The 16,377-nt window shown below is 56.9% G+C and overlaps 1 protein-coding gene across 1 annotated transcript; it reads right to left on the minus strand.

Annotated features, from left to right (window-relative positions):
• Nucleotides 1–1,188: 1,188 nt before the first annotated feature.
• On the minus strand, nt 1,189–16,315 carry LLGL1 (lethal giant larvae homolog 1 (Drosophila)). Its single transcript, XM_006875531.1, has 22 exons — nt 16,235–16,315; nt 12,236–12,333; nt 10,223–10,304; nt 10,003–10,133; nt 8,988–9,146; nt 8,747–8,909; nt 8,530–8,665; nt 8,170–8,224; nt 7,935–8,089; nt 7,635–7,858; nt 7,384–7,451; nt 6,233–6,386; nt 6,058–6,162; nt 5,305–5,597; nt 4,993–5,140; nt 4,728–4,881; nt 3,008–3,309; nt 2,179–2,443; nt 1,928–2,042; nt 1,622–1,737; nt 1,399–1,522; nt 1,189–1,267 (listed from the first exon to the last, which is right to left on the minus strand). Exons 1-22 carry the CDS (start codon nt 16,313–16,315, stop codon nt 1,189–1,191), a joined length of 3,207 nt encoding a protein of 1,068 aa, XP_006875593.1.
• Nucleotides 16,316–16,377: the final 62 nt, after the last annotated feature.

Consider the following 16,377-nt stretch of genomic DNA (forward strand, 5'->3'; position numbering starts at 1 on the left):
TACCCTAGTGCCCCAGCCCCCAGCAGCACCTACAGGGACAACCTGGCAGGTGCCCTCAGGGAGTCTGGGAATTTGGGCTCTGTTCAGCATGAGCAAGTGTGTGAAATCCTTCACCTGCCTGGGTTGACGCAGATGTTCTTGCCCTTAAAGAGATATTAAATGCTTTTATTTTCAATATTAAAAATCAGTATTTTTAATATTAAGACCACTAATTTTAACAAAAAGACAGGGAAAAAACCCAAGGTACAACCTACAGGGAAACCCATCCTGACCCCAAACACACCCTTAACTGGAAACCTGTCCATGTATGTACTTGTGTGCCTTATGGGGTGCAGGGGCACTGGTCCTGGATCAAGTACCAAAATAATTTTAGAAACAACTGCCCAGCCCAGGCATTACAAAAATACTCTTTGGGGAGGGAGGAGAGAGGAGCACTCAGGGAGCACCCAACCTCTGGATGGCTGACTACATCAGAGGGCCCAATCTGCATCTGTCCCTACCCATTCCGGGCCCAGGAAGACAGACTGACAGGTCCCCGCGAAAGCCCAAGTTAGCAGGTATAGGTCTATGTTACAGGGCCAGGCAGGAGGGTGGGGGTCCAGGGCCCCAGCTCCAAGCAGGGCAGACGGTCGTCAGAGAGTTCTGGCTTCCTAGTGGACGGAGAGAAAAGGAATCAGCAAACAGCACGGTTAGACCACACAGATGCCTCTACTCAGCCTTCAGGGCTTCGGGCAGTGGCCGGGCCTGATGTGGGACTGGACCATCTTTGGCCCACTGAGGCCAGAGCCCAGCCAGGGAAGAGGCTTTAGGGATTCCAGTCCCAGATGAAAAGGAGCCAGGGTGTCTACCCCACTACATGTGGTTGGAGCACCAGATGGCAAAATTGGTTGAGCAAATCTGAAGGCCCAAGACCAGCCAGAGATCTGCTGGCCTTGCCCAACAGGACCCAACAGTGGCCTCAAATCGTTTTGACATGGCATTGTTTCAAACACAATCCATGACATCATCTGGAGCTATGTGACAGGCCCTGGCTACAACAATCACTCTGAGACCCCGCCACCTCCCACCCCCAAGTACACTAGAATAGGTAGGCCAGCTCCAGGGAGGTCAGCCACCACAGGGCCCCTGCCAGGGTTTCAGGGGCAAGACCCAAGCACAGAGGGCCCGTGGGGCCTCACCTAGAACACTTCATTTGATCAGGAGCGTGCAGGCGCATGCCTCGTCCTGCGCCGTGTTCCTCAAGATCTTCTGGGGTTCCTCCGAAGAGCTTGGGGAAGGACGAATGGAAACTGGGTTCTGGTCCCTCTTGGTCCTCCGTGCACAGCAGGACATGTATGGGGTGTGGGGAGCTAGGGAGCCCAGTGGTAGGGTGTCAAGAAACCTGCCTGCCCGCCTTACCACAAGAAATCCTTCACATCCTCCACTGTTACGTCCCCAGTCGTGGTGTCCAGTGTGCTATCAGCACTGGTGGCTGAGTCTGTGAACACAGGTGAGGGCAGAGCCTCGGGCAGCTCCAGAGTGTCTTGGGAGGAATGGGATGACGATCAGAACGGGTCACAACGGGCCAGTGGGTTCTGGTGGGGACAGCTCACACATGGCAGGGCACTCCCCCGCTTCATACCCCCTGCTCCCTTGCTTCGGGCAGGACTTGGGCTCCTGTCACAGCTCCGTGGGGTCAGGATGATACTTGGGGTCCCATTAGCCTGACTCAGCTTGGACAACTCTTGGAGCCTGTAGCTGCAAAGATGGGGGTGTGATGGGGCACCACAGGCAGGCACTCCGGGCAGAACCCCTGCTCTCCCACTACTGAGCCATGGGACAGGATGTTCCAGGGAGGTTAGAAATTGGAGGTGGGGATGAGGCCTGGCATGGCCACATGCCTCCAGATTAGGAGAGCCTCCTCCTCACCCACCCCACCTCCATGCACCTGACATGGGTAGTGTCATGGGGCCAGGAAATGTCCAGAGAGCACAGCGGCTCTGTGATGTTCCGGGCACTTAGGGAAAACCGTTCAAATTCCGATGGAGAGATCAGGTAGAAACCTGGGTGTGGCAGGAGAGAAGAGCTAAGGACTGCAGTTAGGAGACAGATGCCCTGAGCCTTCACTGGCTCCATTCACCCCCACATGGCTGCTGGGCCCACCTGAGCACCTGCAAACCCCCCAGTGAAGCCTGTCACCTTGGCCGTGGCTCGTGAAGATACAGGAGGCGATGCCACTGATGTCCTCCTTCCGGATGCAGGAGTAGTGCACCTGGGGCCGCAGGCCAGGCACCGAGAAGACATGGACGTCACCCAAGTTGGTGAGGCAGGCCAGGCAGGTCTCAACGTAGTCTTCGCAGGCCACGCTAGTAAACGTGGCCAGTGCCACCTTGCGCACGCGGCAGCCCTCATGGGCCGTCAGCTTGAACTTGGTCTTGGCACTCACCTTCGGCAGTGTGAACACCTGGCAGTAGGCAGGCTATGAGCTGAGAGCCCAGCCTCTCCACACGCTCCAAGACCCCCGTCACACTTCTGGCCAGGAGTCAGCCTCATGGCCAATGCCAATAGCCCCCTCCTAAAGGCAACCTGTTACTCAAGCATCGGTCGAACCAGCTCAGGAGTTCCCAACATATGACCTCACTGACCCTCTTTCTGCCCAGTACTCCTCACATTGCCCACTGCATCCTCTCACCCTGACACCTCATCTTCCACACCTAACAAGTTAAACACTGCTTCCTGGAAACGTCCAGAATCCTTTTACCTATAGGGCATAACAGTCACAAACCCCCTAGTCCACCCATCCCCATCCATGAGCTTCCCCCAGCCCTTGTAAGACACATCCCAGGGGGAGCCTGGAAGCCTTGGGGTAAATAATGAGGTAGAAGGGTCTTGGGGGAACTCTGCAGGGGAAGAGATCAATGAGGTGGGACTGTGGTAGGACAGAGGGTGTCTTGAGAGGTGGCATATATGCAGGGAGGGATCCTGAGGGAGCCACTGGGTTTGTGAGGCAGGGGTCTTGGCAGCCCACCTTGAACTGCTCTTCAGATGCGATGAGCACAGCGTGACCACCCTGCATGTCAGGCGCCTGTGCCAGGTCCCGGGAAGCCTCATAGGGTTCGGGCAGTGGACGGCCATGCCCGTCCAGCACAGCGATGGCCACCACAGGTGCTCGGTGCATCAGCTGCACCTCCTTGCCCAGCACAGCCTCTACAACCCGCTCTGGCCACTTTTCGCTGCCTGTTGTTGCCGCCGCTGTAGGCACCTCCAGTGCATAGGCAAACACGGAGCCCGAGTTGGTGCCAGCCCACAGGGTAGGGCCATGGTGGACAGCTGCAGGGGCAGGGCTCATGAGGGTCTGCAGGGCCAGGACCCTCTTGGTGGCCCCTGCCCATCTCCCCATCTCAACTGAAAGGCCAGGCTCAAAACGGCCTTGCTCCTGTCTCCATCAGGGGGGTGGGGCTGTCAGACCCCATCTACCACCTTGCTGAAGTCCCTGACCCAGCCCTTCTGCAAGGACCACTAGAACACTTCCCAGGGGCACCCTGTTCCAAATGGACTTTCCCAGCCTCACCTAACCTCACCCGCAGCCACCCCAGTACAATACCATGGACCTAGATCAGCATACCCCTGAACGCCTCTTCCCCCTAAGGCACCACCTCAATGGACACAGAATTTGAGCCCTTATTCCACATAGATCTACTTGTGTAGTATCTCTGCCTCGAGAAGTCGATGGCCTCAGCCCTGCCCCTGCTGCACCCTCACCCCTCTGCAGTCTGCTCCCCACAAGGCAGGAGGTAAGAGCCGCCTGTTAAAACAAGGCAGCCCCCAGGTCTTAGACCTCCTGCTACCACAAATACATCTATGACTGAGTGGGCTGCAGCCAGCCTAGGAGTCTAGTCAGGGACCACAACAGGACAGCTTCAGTGTCACCAAGAATAATGATGCAGATGGCTTACTCCCCCAGTCCACTGCATGCTCCCCAGCACCCCAAAGTGAAAATATGTGTGTTGCCCTGCCCACCTATATGGCTAAATCTCTGGGAGGGCTCGCTGAGAGAGAAGGACAGGTCCTGGGGGAGAGTCAGCACCCAAAGGTAAGAGGGAAGGCTGGCCCTAGATGCACTGGCCATCAGCAAAACCCAAAATCTGAAGGGGAAAGCCCCTGAGCCATCCCAGGCAGCACCGAGGTCACCAGGAGCCCAGCCATCTGGAAGCCTAATCAACCACATGCAGGGATCCTTAAGAAGCAAATGACACTAAGGGGACTCCCTCTTAGACACATTTTTGTGCCAGGAGTAGACCACCAGTTTGTATAGGGCAGCCCTGGCACTGATGTAAGGCTGTCCCAACAACACTAAAGCTGAATGAAACAAGCAGCCAGGGGCAGATTTCATAAGGGAACCTTCCCTCAGTCCACAATAAAAGGCTTTAAAAAAAAGAAAAAGCAGCAAGGCACAGGGACAGATGCTGCCACCGCAGTAAACTGTGGGCACAAGTGGGTGTGTGTGTGACTGCACCCCTCGATTTTTGTGCATGTTTGAAATTCTCCACGGTGCATCTCTGCCAGAGCCTTCCTGTGGCTCCCACACTGCTCAGCATCAGCGTCCTCGTCCGCACCCTTGGGTCACTCCCACCATGCTGCACCATCTCCTTGCCATCACAAATTCTGCGGTCCCTTGCCTCTGAGCCCAGGATACTTTCTAACCTAGGGCCAACCTCACCCCAGCCCGCCCCCTTCCGTGGCCTCACCATCTCGAAGGAATGTGTCGGCAAAGTAGAGGCAGCGCACCACACCCGAGAGGGAGTCATCGGCTGAGCGGGGCTCAATGCGGCGCTGTACAGGTGTCACCTCCAAGTCATGGGGGCAGGCCTGCTCCGCTAGCTGGGCATTGGCCTCCTGCAACTGAGGGGCAGTGAGACACTTTCTCGCCACCTACCCAGCTGTCTACCACAGCCCATGTCCAGGTCCACCAGAGCCCCTGCAGGACAGCCTCCACCTGCCTGGGCTGCTCACCTTGCTGTTAGTGTTCACCGCCCGCTTCTTGCTGGATACCCGGCTCTTGCGAATACGCCGGAAAGACTGACGCAAGGACTTCTTGAGTGACTTCACCCGAGACAGTGGCCCCTCCATGGCCAGGGAGTCGTTGGGGTGAAGAGTGCACCTGAGGGCAGGTAGAAGCCAGTCAGGAGCAGCCGAGGGGCCGCTGTCAGCCCAGAACCTAGGCACAAAAGGGCCCAGCATAGAAGCCGGCCTCTCTGATAGCCCCCTGCTGACTCAGTAGCTGCATTTAACAGGCCCGCTCCCCCTGGGGCCCCATCACCGCACCTGGCCAGCACAGGGCTCTTGCACTGGTAGTCAAAGAGACCAAAGCCATGACTGGTGCCAAAGGCCACAAGGCCCCACTCGGTGTGGAGTGTGATGGCAGTGACGGCAGCAGGTGGCAGGCATTGCACCAACACTCGGGGCTGGAAGCCGGCTGGCCAAGACAGTGGCCCCATGTTGGGGCTCAGTCGGTCGTGGCCCTTCCACGTGAAGCCCTCGCGGTCCTGGAGGAGGTCCACACTGGCCACACTAACTACCTGCTCAGTTGGCACATCACTCAGCTCCAACACCAGCACCTGGCAGACAGGGGGACGGGTCAGGGTGGAAGGACTACCTATGAGCAACAGCCTGCGTCTCAACCATTGCCAGAGGGGCCCCAGGAATCCCACCAGTGCACTTGCTGAATGAGTGCTTACTGAATGTCTACTGTATACCAGGGCCCACACTGAGCACTGAAGAACATGGCAGTCACCAAGACCCACTGGACCTTGCCCTCCCTCCCTGCTCAACACATCCATGACCAGGACCCAGTATCCAGCATTGTGCACTGATGCCGAATTGGATGTGGTCACTTGAGGATCACCTAACTCTGTTGGGGTCCCAGCCCTCAAGGCCCCAGCAGCAGTCCCCACCTCCTATCTATCCACAGCCCCTTCCTTTATCACTCCACCAAGCCCACCAGCAGTCCAGGCTAGCTACCTCCTCCAGAAAGCCTTCCCCGAGACCCCCAACCCTGGGGGTGCCCCTCAACCCCACCTGGCCTGCGGTGCCAGCCACCACCATCTGGGCTGTGTACTTGCAGAGTGCCACCTTCTGTATGCCTAGTCGGGGGTCGTCGCTGTATGGGTCAAAGCAGCCCACCTAGAGGAGGAGGGAGTGAGGACAAAGGCAGGCCAGGGTGGCTCTGCAGGGTGGTGGAGTGGGTGCGAACCTTGCGAAAGGGTGGCCAGTCATCCTCGGCAGCCTGGCCCAGGCTATCTGCATGCTCAAAGTCTGTGTGGAACAGGCCGGCCGTGCTCAGCTTGTAGAGAGGCTGCAGTGCCACGCCCGAGGCATCCCAGAACCGCACAGTGCCATCCTCGTGGCTGTTGGGGGCATCAGGGCCACATAAATTCAGCTCACTCTCCATTTACTCACCCCATGAGCACTCACCAAGCACCTGCATATATGTGTGGACCAACTGGTCCTACTGCACACAAAGACACACTGAAGACCTACTGCATCGGGCAAGCAGGTACAAAGCACCTACTGTCTGCCACGCTTTGAACCTGAATCCTTCCAGCAGGGTGGAAAGGTGGGACACATCTACCACTCACTAAATCTAGGAGGACGGAAGCAGCACACTGGGTGAATGGAGCACCAGGGGGGCTGCCCTCATTAGGGGCACAGCAGAGGGCAGGCTTCCCAGGCCAAGGGACCACTGGGGCACAAGGTGACTGAGTAGAGCATCAGAAAACAATGGGTGAGGGGTGTCAGATGAAGGGAGACAAATCTAGGATGCAACCTCAGGACACAGCTGCAGAGGCCATGTGGGGGCCTCCTGGGCAGTGGTAGGGAACTGGAACTAGGGCATGACAAGGGGCCTGATTCTGTGGGGCTAGCCTGGTACCTGACTCCAGGAGCCATGAAAGCTACAGTGCATTCCTGTGTGGGGGAGGGAACACTGGAGCCTAGAGCATGGAGGGTCCCAGTACAGGCAGACAACAGGGGCAGGGCAGGAAACTGGGGTTTGAGTCACCAGACACGTCAGCACCCGCTAGGCCCTCTCAAACCTGCCCTAGAAAGCTCAGCGTGGGTCAGCCCAGATTTTCCGGTCCCAGGCAGGCAAGGTAGGTGGAGCCCTGGGATTTGGCAGAGCTCAGTTCCAGGCCAAAAGGCAGGGTCTAGGGAGGCTTTACCCCCCAGGATAGATTGGGGGGTGGGGGGGGAGGGTGACTTGGTTCAGGAAGGGCTGGACTGAGTCACCTGCATGTTAGTGGGGCAGGCTGCACCAGGCCTGCTAGGAATGGGGTCTCACTCACCCACACACACACATGCAAGTCACAGCCATGTTCTGGCTTGGGACAGGCAGCTCTGCCTTACCCAGTCAGCAGCAGCCCTCGCTGCGATGGTGCATGGGCCAGGTTCCGGCCCCCAGTAATGGGCCAGCTCTGGAAAAGGAAGGAAGAGATGTGAGCGCATGGTTAGGATACATATTTTCTCCCCAGACTGTGTCAGAATTCCCATGGTACACTTGCCATGTGCCCCCCACTCCAGGCCTGGCCTGTCAGTGCCACCACTGAGACATCCTCTCCCCACACCACATCCCACCCAGCAGGGTGTCTGGCACACACTGAGGCACTGGAGGTGGGCTGAGGGCTCTGCTGCTCGCCCAAGCTCACAAGGCGGGCCCACAGCTTGGCAGGGACATTGGCGACATGGGCTGAGCAGGTGATGGCAGATGAGTGTAGGGGGGCAAGGTATGGGGCGGGCACGGCCGGCCAGCCAGCTGTTTGCAGGTCCAGCACCACCAGCTCCTCTTCCAGCAGCACGGCCAGGGCCTGGGGGTTGTCGAATTCTGTGTGGCGGGAAGTAGAGTGAGCCACCCACAGGCAGAAAGGACAACACGGCAGGGAGGGGAGGTGGGCACCCACCATCCTCAGGCCGAGGGCTGTGCACGGTGAAGAAGTCAATGACTCGGGAGGTGAAGTCCAAGGTCACCAGGGTTTCAGCCTGGAGCACGCTCACACAGTGGCGATCCCCATAGCTGGCACGAGGCATGCCACCACTGAAAATAATAAAATGGCCCCTGCACAGGGCAGGCAGCCATGAGCCCCAAGCAACCTGGGCACATGCTGCCCAGCCCCAGACCCCACACCATCAACCTACCCTGATTCACAGTTTCTCCACAGAATCTTGTTGATGGCTTTACACGGGAAGGGGCCTAGAGGCAGGACAGAGTGTCAGACCAACCTGAACCCACCTCTCACTGCTTCCCCCAGCCTGATCTGCTCCAGCCATGGCAACAGCATACTGTACCAGCCGCACACACCCTCACAGGTACTCCCAGCTCTCAGCTCCAGGGGAAGGCCATTATCCCAACCATGTCCCTTGGGGAGGAAGAAGGGTCTAACTTCTGGAGAGTTGGCACTGTGCCTACTAGAAGTCCTCCTGGGTGCTCCCCACTGAGGCCTGACTGGGGAAGATGGGTCAACTGCACTCCCACTCCAGAAGGCCCTGGACACTGACCATAGGGTGTGGTGGCTGCCGTGGGCTGCAGCACGCAGGAGCTGCCCGAGTCCACAGGCCAGATGGCATAGCTGCCATCACTGTGGGAGCTGAGAATGATGCTGCCACTGCGCTCCCAGCACAGGCTCTCGAGCTGCTGTGAGGTAGACAGGCAGGATGTGAGCAGGGCCCAGGCAGTGGAGCACAGGGCATGAGAGAGATGCAGCCTGTCACCTACCTGGTTGCCCAAGAAGACACGGTCCACACAGTGTTGGGCCTGGCTCCAGATGACCAGCAGGCCCCTGCTGTAGCCGATGAGAATCTTGCTGGGGTCTTGCAGATGCCCCTGTAGAGACTCCACGGGGCCTAACGCCTTCCCACATCGGTAGTCTTCCGGCAGGCTACAGGTAGGAACTCAGTGAGGTTGCAGGACAGCTTCCCAACTGCAAAGCTACTAAGGTTAGGCACTAAGTCCTCACCTCCGCAGAACCTCATCAGAGCCAAGGGTCTGCCCCTCGAGCAGTGTCAGTGTATCCATGTCTAAGAAGAAGACGCTGCTGCCCTCAGTGCCCAGGGCTGCCCTGTTACCCGCAGTCATCAGCAAAATCACAGTGACTCGGAAGAGACTGGGCAGAGTGCTGCAGGGGCACAGAGAAAGAGTTAGGGTGCCACTGTGAACTCACTGCTGGACCCTCTACACACTGGTGCTTAATTATGGAGTAGGCAAGAGTATGAGAGACAATGAGAGCAGCTCCACAGTTGGTTATTAACCTGCTCAATTATTTGTCAGGATGTCTGCAGAGAGGAATGAAAATAGGTTTCCCCAAGTCTGGGAGATGGGCAGCTCCTCAGCTCCTTCCACCCACAGCAGGAGCGCACGCAGGAACCGGTCAGCTAATCAGAACAGGATCTTCACCAGCAGCTCTCTGGGCACCCCGACTTCTCAGGGAGGCTCCAGCATGACCTCTCAGAAGAGCCAAGCTGACTGGTGGCTGGCAGGGGTCAGGCAGGAAGCAGCACCAACTCGCCCTCTTACTAGGCGGCCCAGTCCCCATGCCACTGCCCCCTAGGATACCCTGCCAGCATCCTTTAGAGCACCCATGACGGTGCATTCCTCCACCCTAACTTCAGACACTGGACAATCTTCACTGATGTCAGAGCCTGCTCACAGGCCCCAGGTACCCCACCATCCCAGGGCCGCCCCCCTGTGTTCCCACTGCTCACAGCCCACCGAAGGCTCCAAGTCCTAGTCCTGCTGTAGACATCCACCTCTCACCACACACTCAGAAGGGATCTCTCAGTAACACCCCTAAAAGTCCACAAAACCAGTCGGCCGCGCAAGACCCAAAAGCTCAGTCTAAGACTCAGGCCTGATTCAACTTACCCCAAACCTGAACCCCAGCCCTCCTGGCAATAAACCAGCCACACCCTGCATAGGAGGCTCAGCTTCCACCGGGCCCTGAAGAGCTGGCTACTGGCCGAAGCCTCCAGTACCTGGCACAGTCAAAGCCAGGGCGGCTAGGTGGCTGAAAGCTGAGTGTTTCCTCCAGGTGGGCACAGCCATTGTGAGGGACGATCTCCCAGAGATGCAGAGTGTTGTCATCCAGCAGGGTCACGAGGCGGCCCTGAAAGCAAGCAGAGAACAAGGCTGGGGCTGGCCTGGGAGGGAGGGCATGGGGAGCCCCAGGGAGGGGATTGGGAGGTGGAGGCTCACCTGGCCAGGCAGGAAATGCATCTGGGTGACAGTGGCAGCATCATGGTGTAGACCTGTGAACTCCACACCGGGTGCACCATAGCTGAGGGCAAATGATCAAGGGCAGAAACAAGCAGGCACAGGCAGGGAAATCAAGGCATGGGGACACTCCTCAAGCTTCTTTCTTCCTTAGGACTTTCCATTGGACCCTTAGGCAGGAGTCCTCAAAGGTCCTGCCCCAGGTCCCACCTGGTCCAGGGTGCAGCTCCTACAAGCTGGTGCTGCGGTGTAACCTTCACATCCTAATGTGTAAAGTGAGCCAGACTCTGACTTCTCAGGCTCATAAGACCATGCCTGATGCATGGTTGGGGTCCCACTCAATCTCAGCTTCATGTTTTGTGTGTGTGTATGTGCGCAACAAAAAGTCAAAAGCCATGCCTGACAGCCTGAAAGCCACAGAGCCATACGACCTGAGTGTGTGTGTGTGTGTGTGTGTGTGGGGGGGGGGGGAAGGGGACACACAGCAGGGGAGGGTCCAAGTTCTTCCCACAGCTTCAGGTTGCACTCCAGCTGTAGGCAAGGAAACCAAAGTCCCTCTGGGGAGGTAGCCAAAGGCCTCCACTGAGAGGAAGGAGGAACCCTGGCCTGCCCATTTTGCAGATGAGCACACAGAGGCTTAGAGAGATTGGGAGACTGCTTGAGGAGCTCCAAGTGTCAGTGCCATAGTCCTGGCAACTCTCTGAGCTACAAAGTGGTGGACGTGGTACGCCAACAGGCCTCAGGGGCCCCACAAGGGTGGACTGAGAGTGGGGGGAGGTCAATGAGGTCTAATGTTGCCCTGGCAACAGTAAAGAAGCAGTTGCCTGGAACTTGAGATGGGATTCCCTACAGGAGTCTGGCAGTGAACAGAGGAGGGTATAAAAGGGGGCAGGAGGAACTGAGCAGAGACCAGGGTTGTCAAAGAGACGTGGCAAGCCATGTAGGGGGAGGGGCAGCTCTGCTGACCAAGGCTGGCCCTCGCCGGCCTCAGTTTCCCCAGCCCAGGGGCCCTGGCCGTGAGAACTCCCGTGGCCTCTCTGAGGCTGATTCTCATCTGCACATCAGGATCTTTGTGATGACAGATTTGGCACTGTAGACACAAAGAGTCCACAATGTGGATGGGCAGCTCTGGGCCACTGGCCAGGCACAGAGGGGACCTCTGGCCAGGCACAGGGCTGGGGCACAGAAGCCTCACAGCTGACAAGGAGCAAGGTGCTACAGGTGCTTTCCCTTGCCCAACAGGTGCCTTAGGGGCCCCTGAAAAAGTGCCAGCCTACCCACCACATCCCCATGACTAGGCAGAAGGCTTCGAGGCACAGGCTGCAAATCCAACTCATGGTCAGCCATCACCCAGCCCCTACCGTTTCCAGGCACCAACTCATTTTCTGCTGAACTGTGTCCCCAAGGAGGACACTAGACTCAGAGGGGACACAGGAAGGGGTAGATGGGCACACCTCACTTAACAGCCTTAGCTGCCAGCCAGAGTCACCTGAGGGATGGGATTCCTAGTGGCAGGCAAGAAGGGGGTCAGCTGCAAGCACAGCCCCACCCTGCCCCACTTGCAGAGAGAATGCTTGTTTCATGCAGCTCACACGGCTGGACTGTGCAGCCACCAGGGCCCAGCCTGGCACTACCCTCAGCCCCACACTGACCACACACACCTGACTGCACGTTGCACACAGGTGCGCGTCTGGTCACAGGGAAGTCATCCATGTGACCCCAGGTCCCTGGCCCCCAGTCGCAGTTGCTGTTGATGGCAGGGTCCCCTGATGGGACATTGACAGGGCTCATGGAAAAGGGATCCTATCTCTGTGAGCACCCTTGCAGGCTCGGAGGCCATGCCAACCCCCACAGTGTAGCTCGAGATTCTAGCACTACAACAGCCCCCATCAGAAAGAAGCCCTCCATCCACACTCCCTCATGGGTTAGCCCAAGGAAAGGCCCAGGATCCTGGAACTGGCAGCAGGCCCCAGAGGCCACAGCTACAAAGGATACATCTTGATAGCTCCTGACCTCGTACCAATAGCCATGATGCACAGCTTGGGGTCGAAGGCCAGGGCACTGGGCTGGTTGGGGAACCCATGCTCCACGGTCTACAGGGGAGAGTGAGGGAAGGGTGACTAGAGGCACGCTCAGACACAGCTGCCCCAGCCCTGAGACCGGCCCAAGGCAATCAGGCACCTGCCATTCTGTGTCCTAGGTGGTCAGAACCAGGGACATGAGCTCTCTGCTCAGTGTTCTCGCTGCGAAAGGGGACCTCTGTCTCCAATCAGTGCTCAAGCCTGAGCCCCTTGGCCCCATACTAGGACTCTTCACAACTTTAGTGAGTGGGCGGCCCCAACGCCCCCCATACTGGTGTCAATGAGTCCACTATGCAAAGGTGCTAAGAACACACGGTCCAGCGGTGGCACCAAAGAAGACACACCTCCCGTGGACTGGGCTTATCACCCCATCCTTGGAGGCTCAGAATGAGGTTCAGTGAGGACTTGGCCTGCCCAGGGTCACACCTAGAAGTCCATGGAGTGCCCCAAACACAGGACCCATATGGAATTTATAGGTCAAAAGTCAACATGTAAGGTCACCTGGTCAGAGGTACTTGATGTCCCTCCCATAGGGAATACTGTCTTCTGTACCCCACCCCCTCAGACCCAGAAATACTGAAGTCCAGGTAGAAGCAGCTTCTAGTCAGGCCCCTGAAGTTGAAATCCATGCTGACTTTGGTTCACCAACCTGGAAATCACACAACACAATTCTCACCTTCACTCAATGGGGAAAAACTTCTGGACAACCAAATCAATTGGGATAAAACAGTTCACAAAGACGCTGTGGTGAGTAGCAACTGGAGACTTAGACTAGCAAGGAGCCGTGTGATATACAACTATTGGCCTCTCCCCATTCAGAGGAAAGAAGAGTCAAGAAAATCAAAGACTCAAGGAAACAATCAGTCCAAAGGGCTACTGGACCATGCAAAACACAGCCTCCATAACCTGAGACCAGAAAAACTAGATGGCACCTGGCTACCAGTATCATTCACTCTCATCAGGATCACAAAAGGTCCTGAAGAAAAAATTAGAGAAAGATGCCTAACAATGTCCAAATTTATAAAACAAACAAACAAACCAGCTTTACTAGTCTGAAGAGACTGGTGGATCCCCCAAGACTGTGGCCCTTTGACACCCTTCAAACCTGGTCACCCCCAGGGGATCACATACAGTCAGCTAGCAGACAGGCCTATAAAGTGAGCGATAACACTGGTGAGGGATGTACTCCTCATAATAATAAAACAAACTAGACCAAAAGGGCAGCATTTGTCCAAAAACAAAGCTCAAGAAGGGGAAGAAAAGGAAGAGGAATGGAGCCGAAGCACCGAAGAGAAGGAGAGAATGCGCTTACATTAGGGGAACAACAACTAATGTTACAAAACAAAATTTATATGCAATGTTGAAGGGAAAACTCCTTTGCTTTGCAAACTTTCACCTAAACCACAACTAAAAAAAAAAAAAAAAATTCAGTGGCAGGGTGATGTGAAGGGGCTGCACAAAGACTCTTCTCTGTGCCCTCCTCAGTCTGCCTGCTTGAGAAGTCCCTGCCAGGGCCAAGGCCCTCCTCAGGGAAACCTACATGGTGACTCCAGCCCCATCCTGATACCACCTGAATGGTCACACTGCCCAAGGGAGACAGACTTCCTAAGGCACTAGGCCTCCTCCCTCCCTGCCTCATTCTTTCCCGATCTGGTTGGAGCCTCTGAGTAACTGTCATTTGGCTAAGGGAATAACAACACACTCAAATCTCAGTTTTCCCATCTGGACCACAGGGGCAGTGAGCCCACTGAGGACAAAGTTGACCACCGAGGGGGGTGTGATGTCCTTTTCCCAGCAGCACTAAGAGCCCATGTTGAGTCTATCCGGTACATGGGGCACATGACAACTGCTGAGTGTGTGACCCGCTGAAGCCACAGACAGGATAGAGCCACAGTCTAGTGTCTGGTATCCTCATGCCCTACTTCCAGCCCAGCTTGACTCCAACAGCTCCTCACACCCCACAGCCCCCATCCCACACCAAATCCCACCAATGCTTGCCTGGGCTAGTGTTGAGGTCATCTCACTGGCCACCCTGTTGCCTTTTGTCCCCTGGGCTCCAATCTGCTCTCCACACAAAAGCTAGAAGGAGCCTATAAAAACTGAAGTCAGATCTGGTCCCTCCTGGGCTAGGACCCTCCCAGGGCTCCCAGACTCAGTGGCAAAAATCCCCATAACTGACCCATTGGCTCTGGCCCTCATCTGCCACTCTCCCTCCACCCTGAATTTCAGCTGCCGCAGTCTCTGTGCTCTTCAATTGACTGGGAAGGCTCTTGACACAGGGCTTTGACCCCTGCTGCTCCCTCTGCCTAGAGCATGCTACCCCCATGCTCTCCACACCCTCACCCTGCTTTATTTTTATGCACAGCACTGGCCACTGGTTAAACTGCTGCCTGCTTTATTTCCACCACCTCCCGTACTGGAATATGTCTCCTGAAGACAGAGATATGTGCCCATTTTGGTCACTGCTATTTGCCCAGCACCCACACAACAGGGGCTCAGTCTTGCCTAAACTGACACAGAATCAACATCCCACAGGAAACTTGTGAGTAGGGATGGGATTTAAGCCCAAGACTACCAGAGTCCAAAGTCCATGCTTGCCCCTGACCCACTCCCCAACTTGGGATCCAGGTCCTACTCCCTAGGGATCACCTACCATCCTCTTTGGGGGCCTAGCCCTTTCCCCAAAAGCATTTCCCTCCCACCACTGCTGCCCATTCAGAATGGGGCCTGATCCTCCTCAGCAGACATCTCCCCTTTCTGCTAATACAGAGCCAGTCAAAGGAGGCAAGTCTCTCTATCTGATTCAGGTCCCCATTCACAGCCCTTTACTCTCACTTCATGGGGTTCACCCTCATAACCATCCAACATAGAAGACAAGGCATTTGGGGGATCTCCCAAGCACCAGCCTCCATGCCCACCACCGGCAAGTACTCCGCTACCTAACCTGAGGGTCCTGGCAACCTCTCTCACACCCACATCACTATCACCACAGACCTGACTCACCCCTGGATGTGGCCCCAGTACCTCAGTCACTCTTAAGTCCAGCCAACCCAGAGTTTCCTCTAGACAGGATCTTCTCATGGTGGTCCAGGGCACCACCTGGCACCAGCTCAGGACCACAGAAGCCGCTCAGAAAATCCCTGCTCCTCAAGACTAAAAGCGACTTCAACTTACAGAAAGATTTCTGTGACCTTGGGCAAACCCTCATCCCTCTCTGAACCTCAGTCTTTTTACCTGTAAAATGGAGATAATGAACTAATCTCCCAGAGCAGTCAGGAGCATTGGAGTAAAACTGAGATTAGAACTCAAGAAGTGAAGGGGCTTTTCCTTTCCCACTTGCCCCTTCTGCCCAACCCAGGTAATGGAAGGAACAGCCCTCCACCCCGCCTTCTCCTCATCTCAGTGTACCATTTCACAGCAAGAGAAACTGAGGTCCCGAAATCTGAAGTGTACTTAGCGCTCTGGCCAAGGCCAGGGGCTGGCGAGGGGGAGACGAGACGGGAACCTGGAAGGGATTTCCCAGCCCCACCCCCACGTCTGCCTCCACTCTTCTCTTCCTCGCGCCAGGGTGCCAAAGCAGCACAGGCCGGGCCCGGCACACCCCAAGAGCCGGGCCTGGGGGTGGTGGTGGTGGAAGAGGGTCCCCGGAGAACAAACCAGAGGGAGAGAGCTAGAGCCCCGGCTCTCATGGAAAGACAGGCAGACTTCAAGATGCAGAGATAGGGCGAGGACGGAGAAGCAGAGGGATGGGGGAGACCGGCAAGCGAGACGCGGCGACACTGGGCCGACTGAGGCAGGAGTCAGGCCCGGAGACGGAGCCCGCGGAGGGTGGGGGACGAGCGCGGGGCCAGGGGCCCCGAGCCCTTCCTCCGCCCCCCCGTCCACGCCCCCACCGCCGCCCCCGGCCCAGCACCTTATGGAAGGCGAAGAGCTCTTGTTTGAGCTTCTCGCGCTGCGGGTCGGCGCCCTGCCGCCGGAACCGAAACTTCATCATCTTGGCCCGGGCCCGCCGCCCGCAGGATGCGCCGCGCTGCCCCGCCGGTGCTGAGGGCGGGC

Source organism: Chrysochloris asiatica, unplaced genomic scaffold, assembly GCF_000296735.1.
Source record: "Chrysochloris asiatica unplaced genomic scaffold, ChrAsi1.0 scaffold00331, whole genome shotgun sequence".
Taxonomy (NCBI): domain Eukaryota; kingdom Metazoa; phylum Chordata; class Mammalia; order Afrosoricida; family Chrysochloridae; genus Chrysochloris; species Chrysochloris asiatica.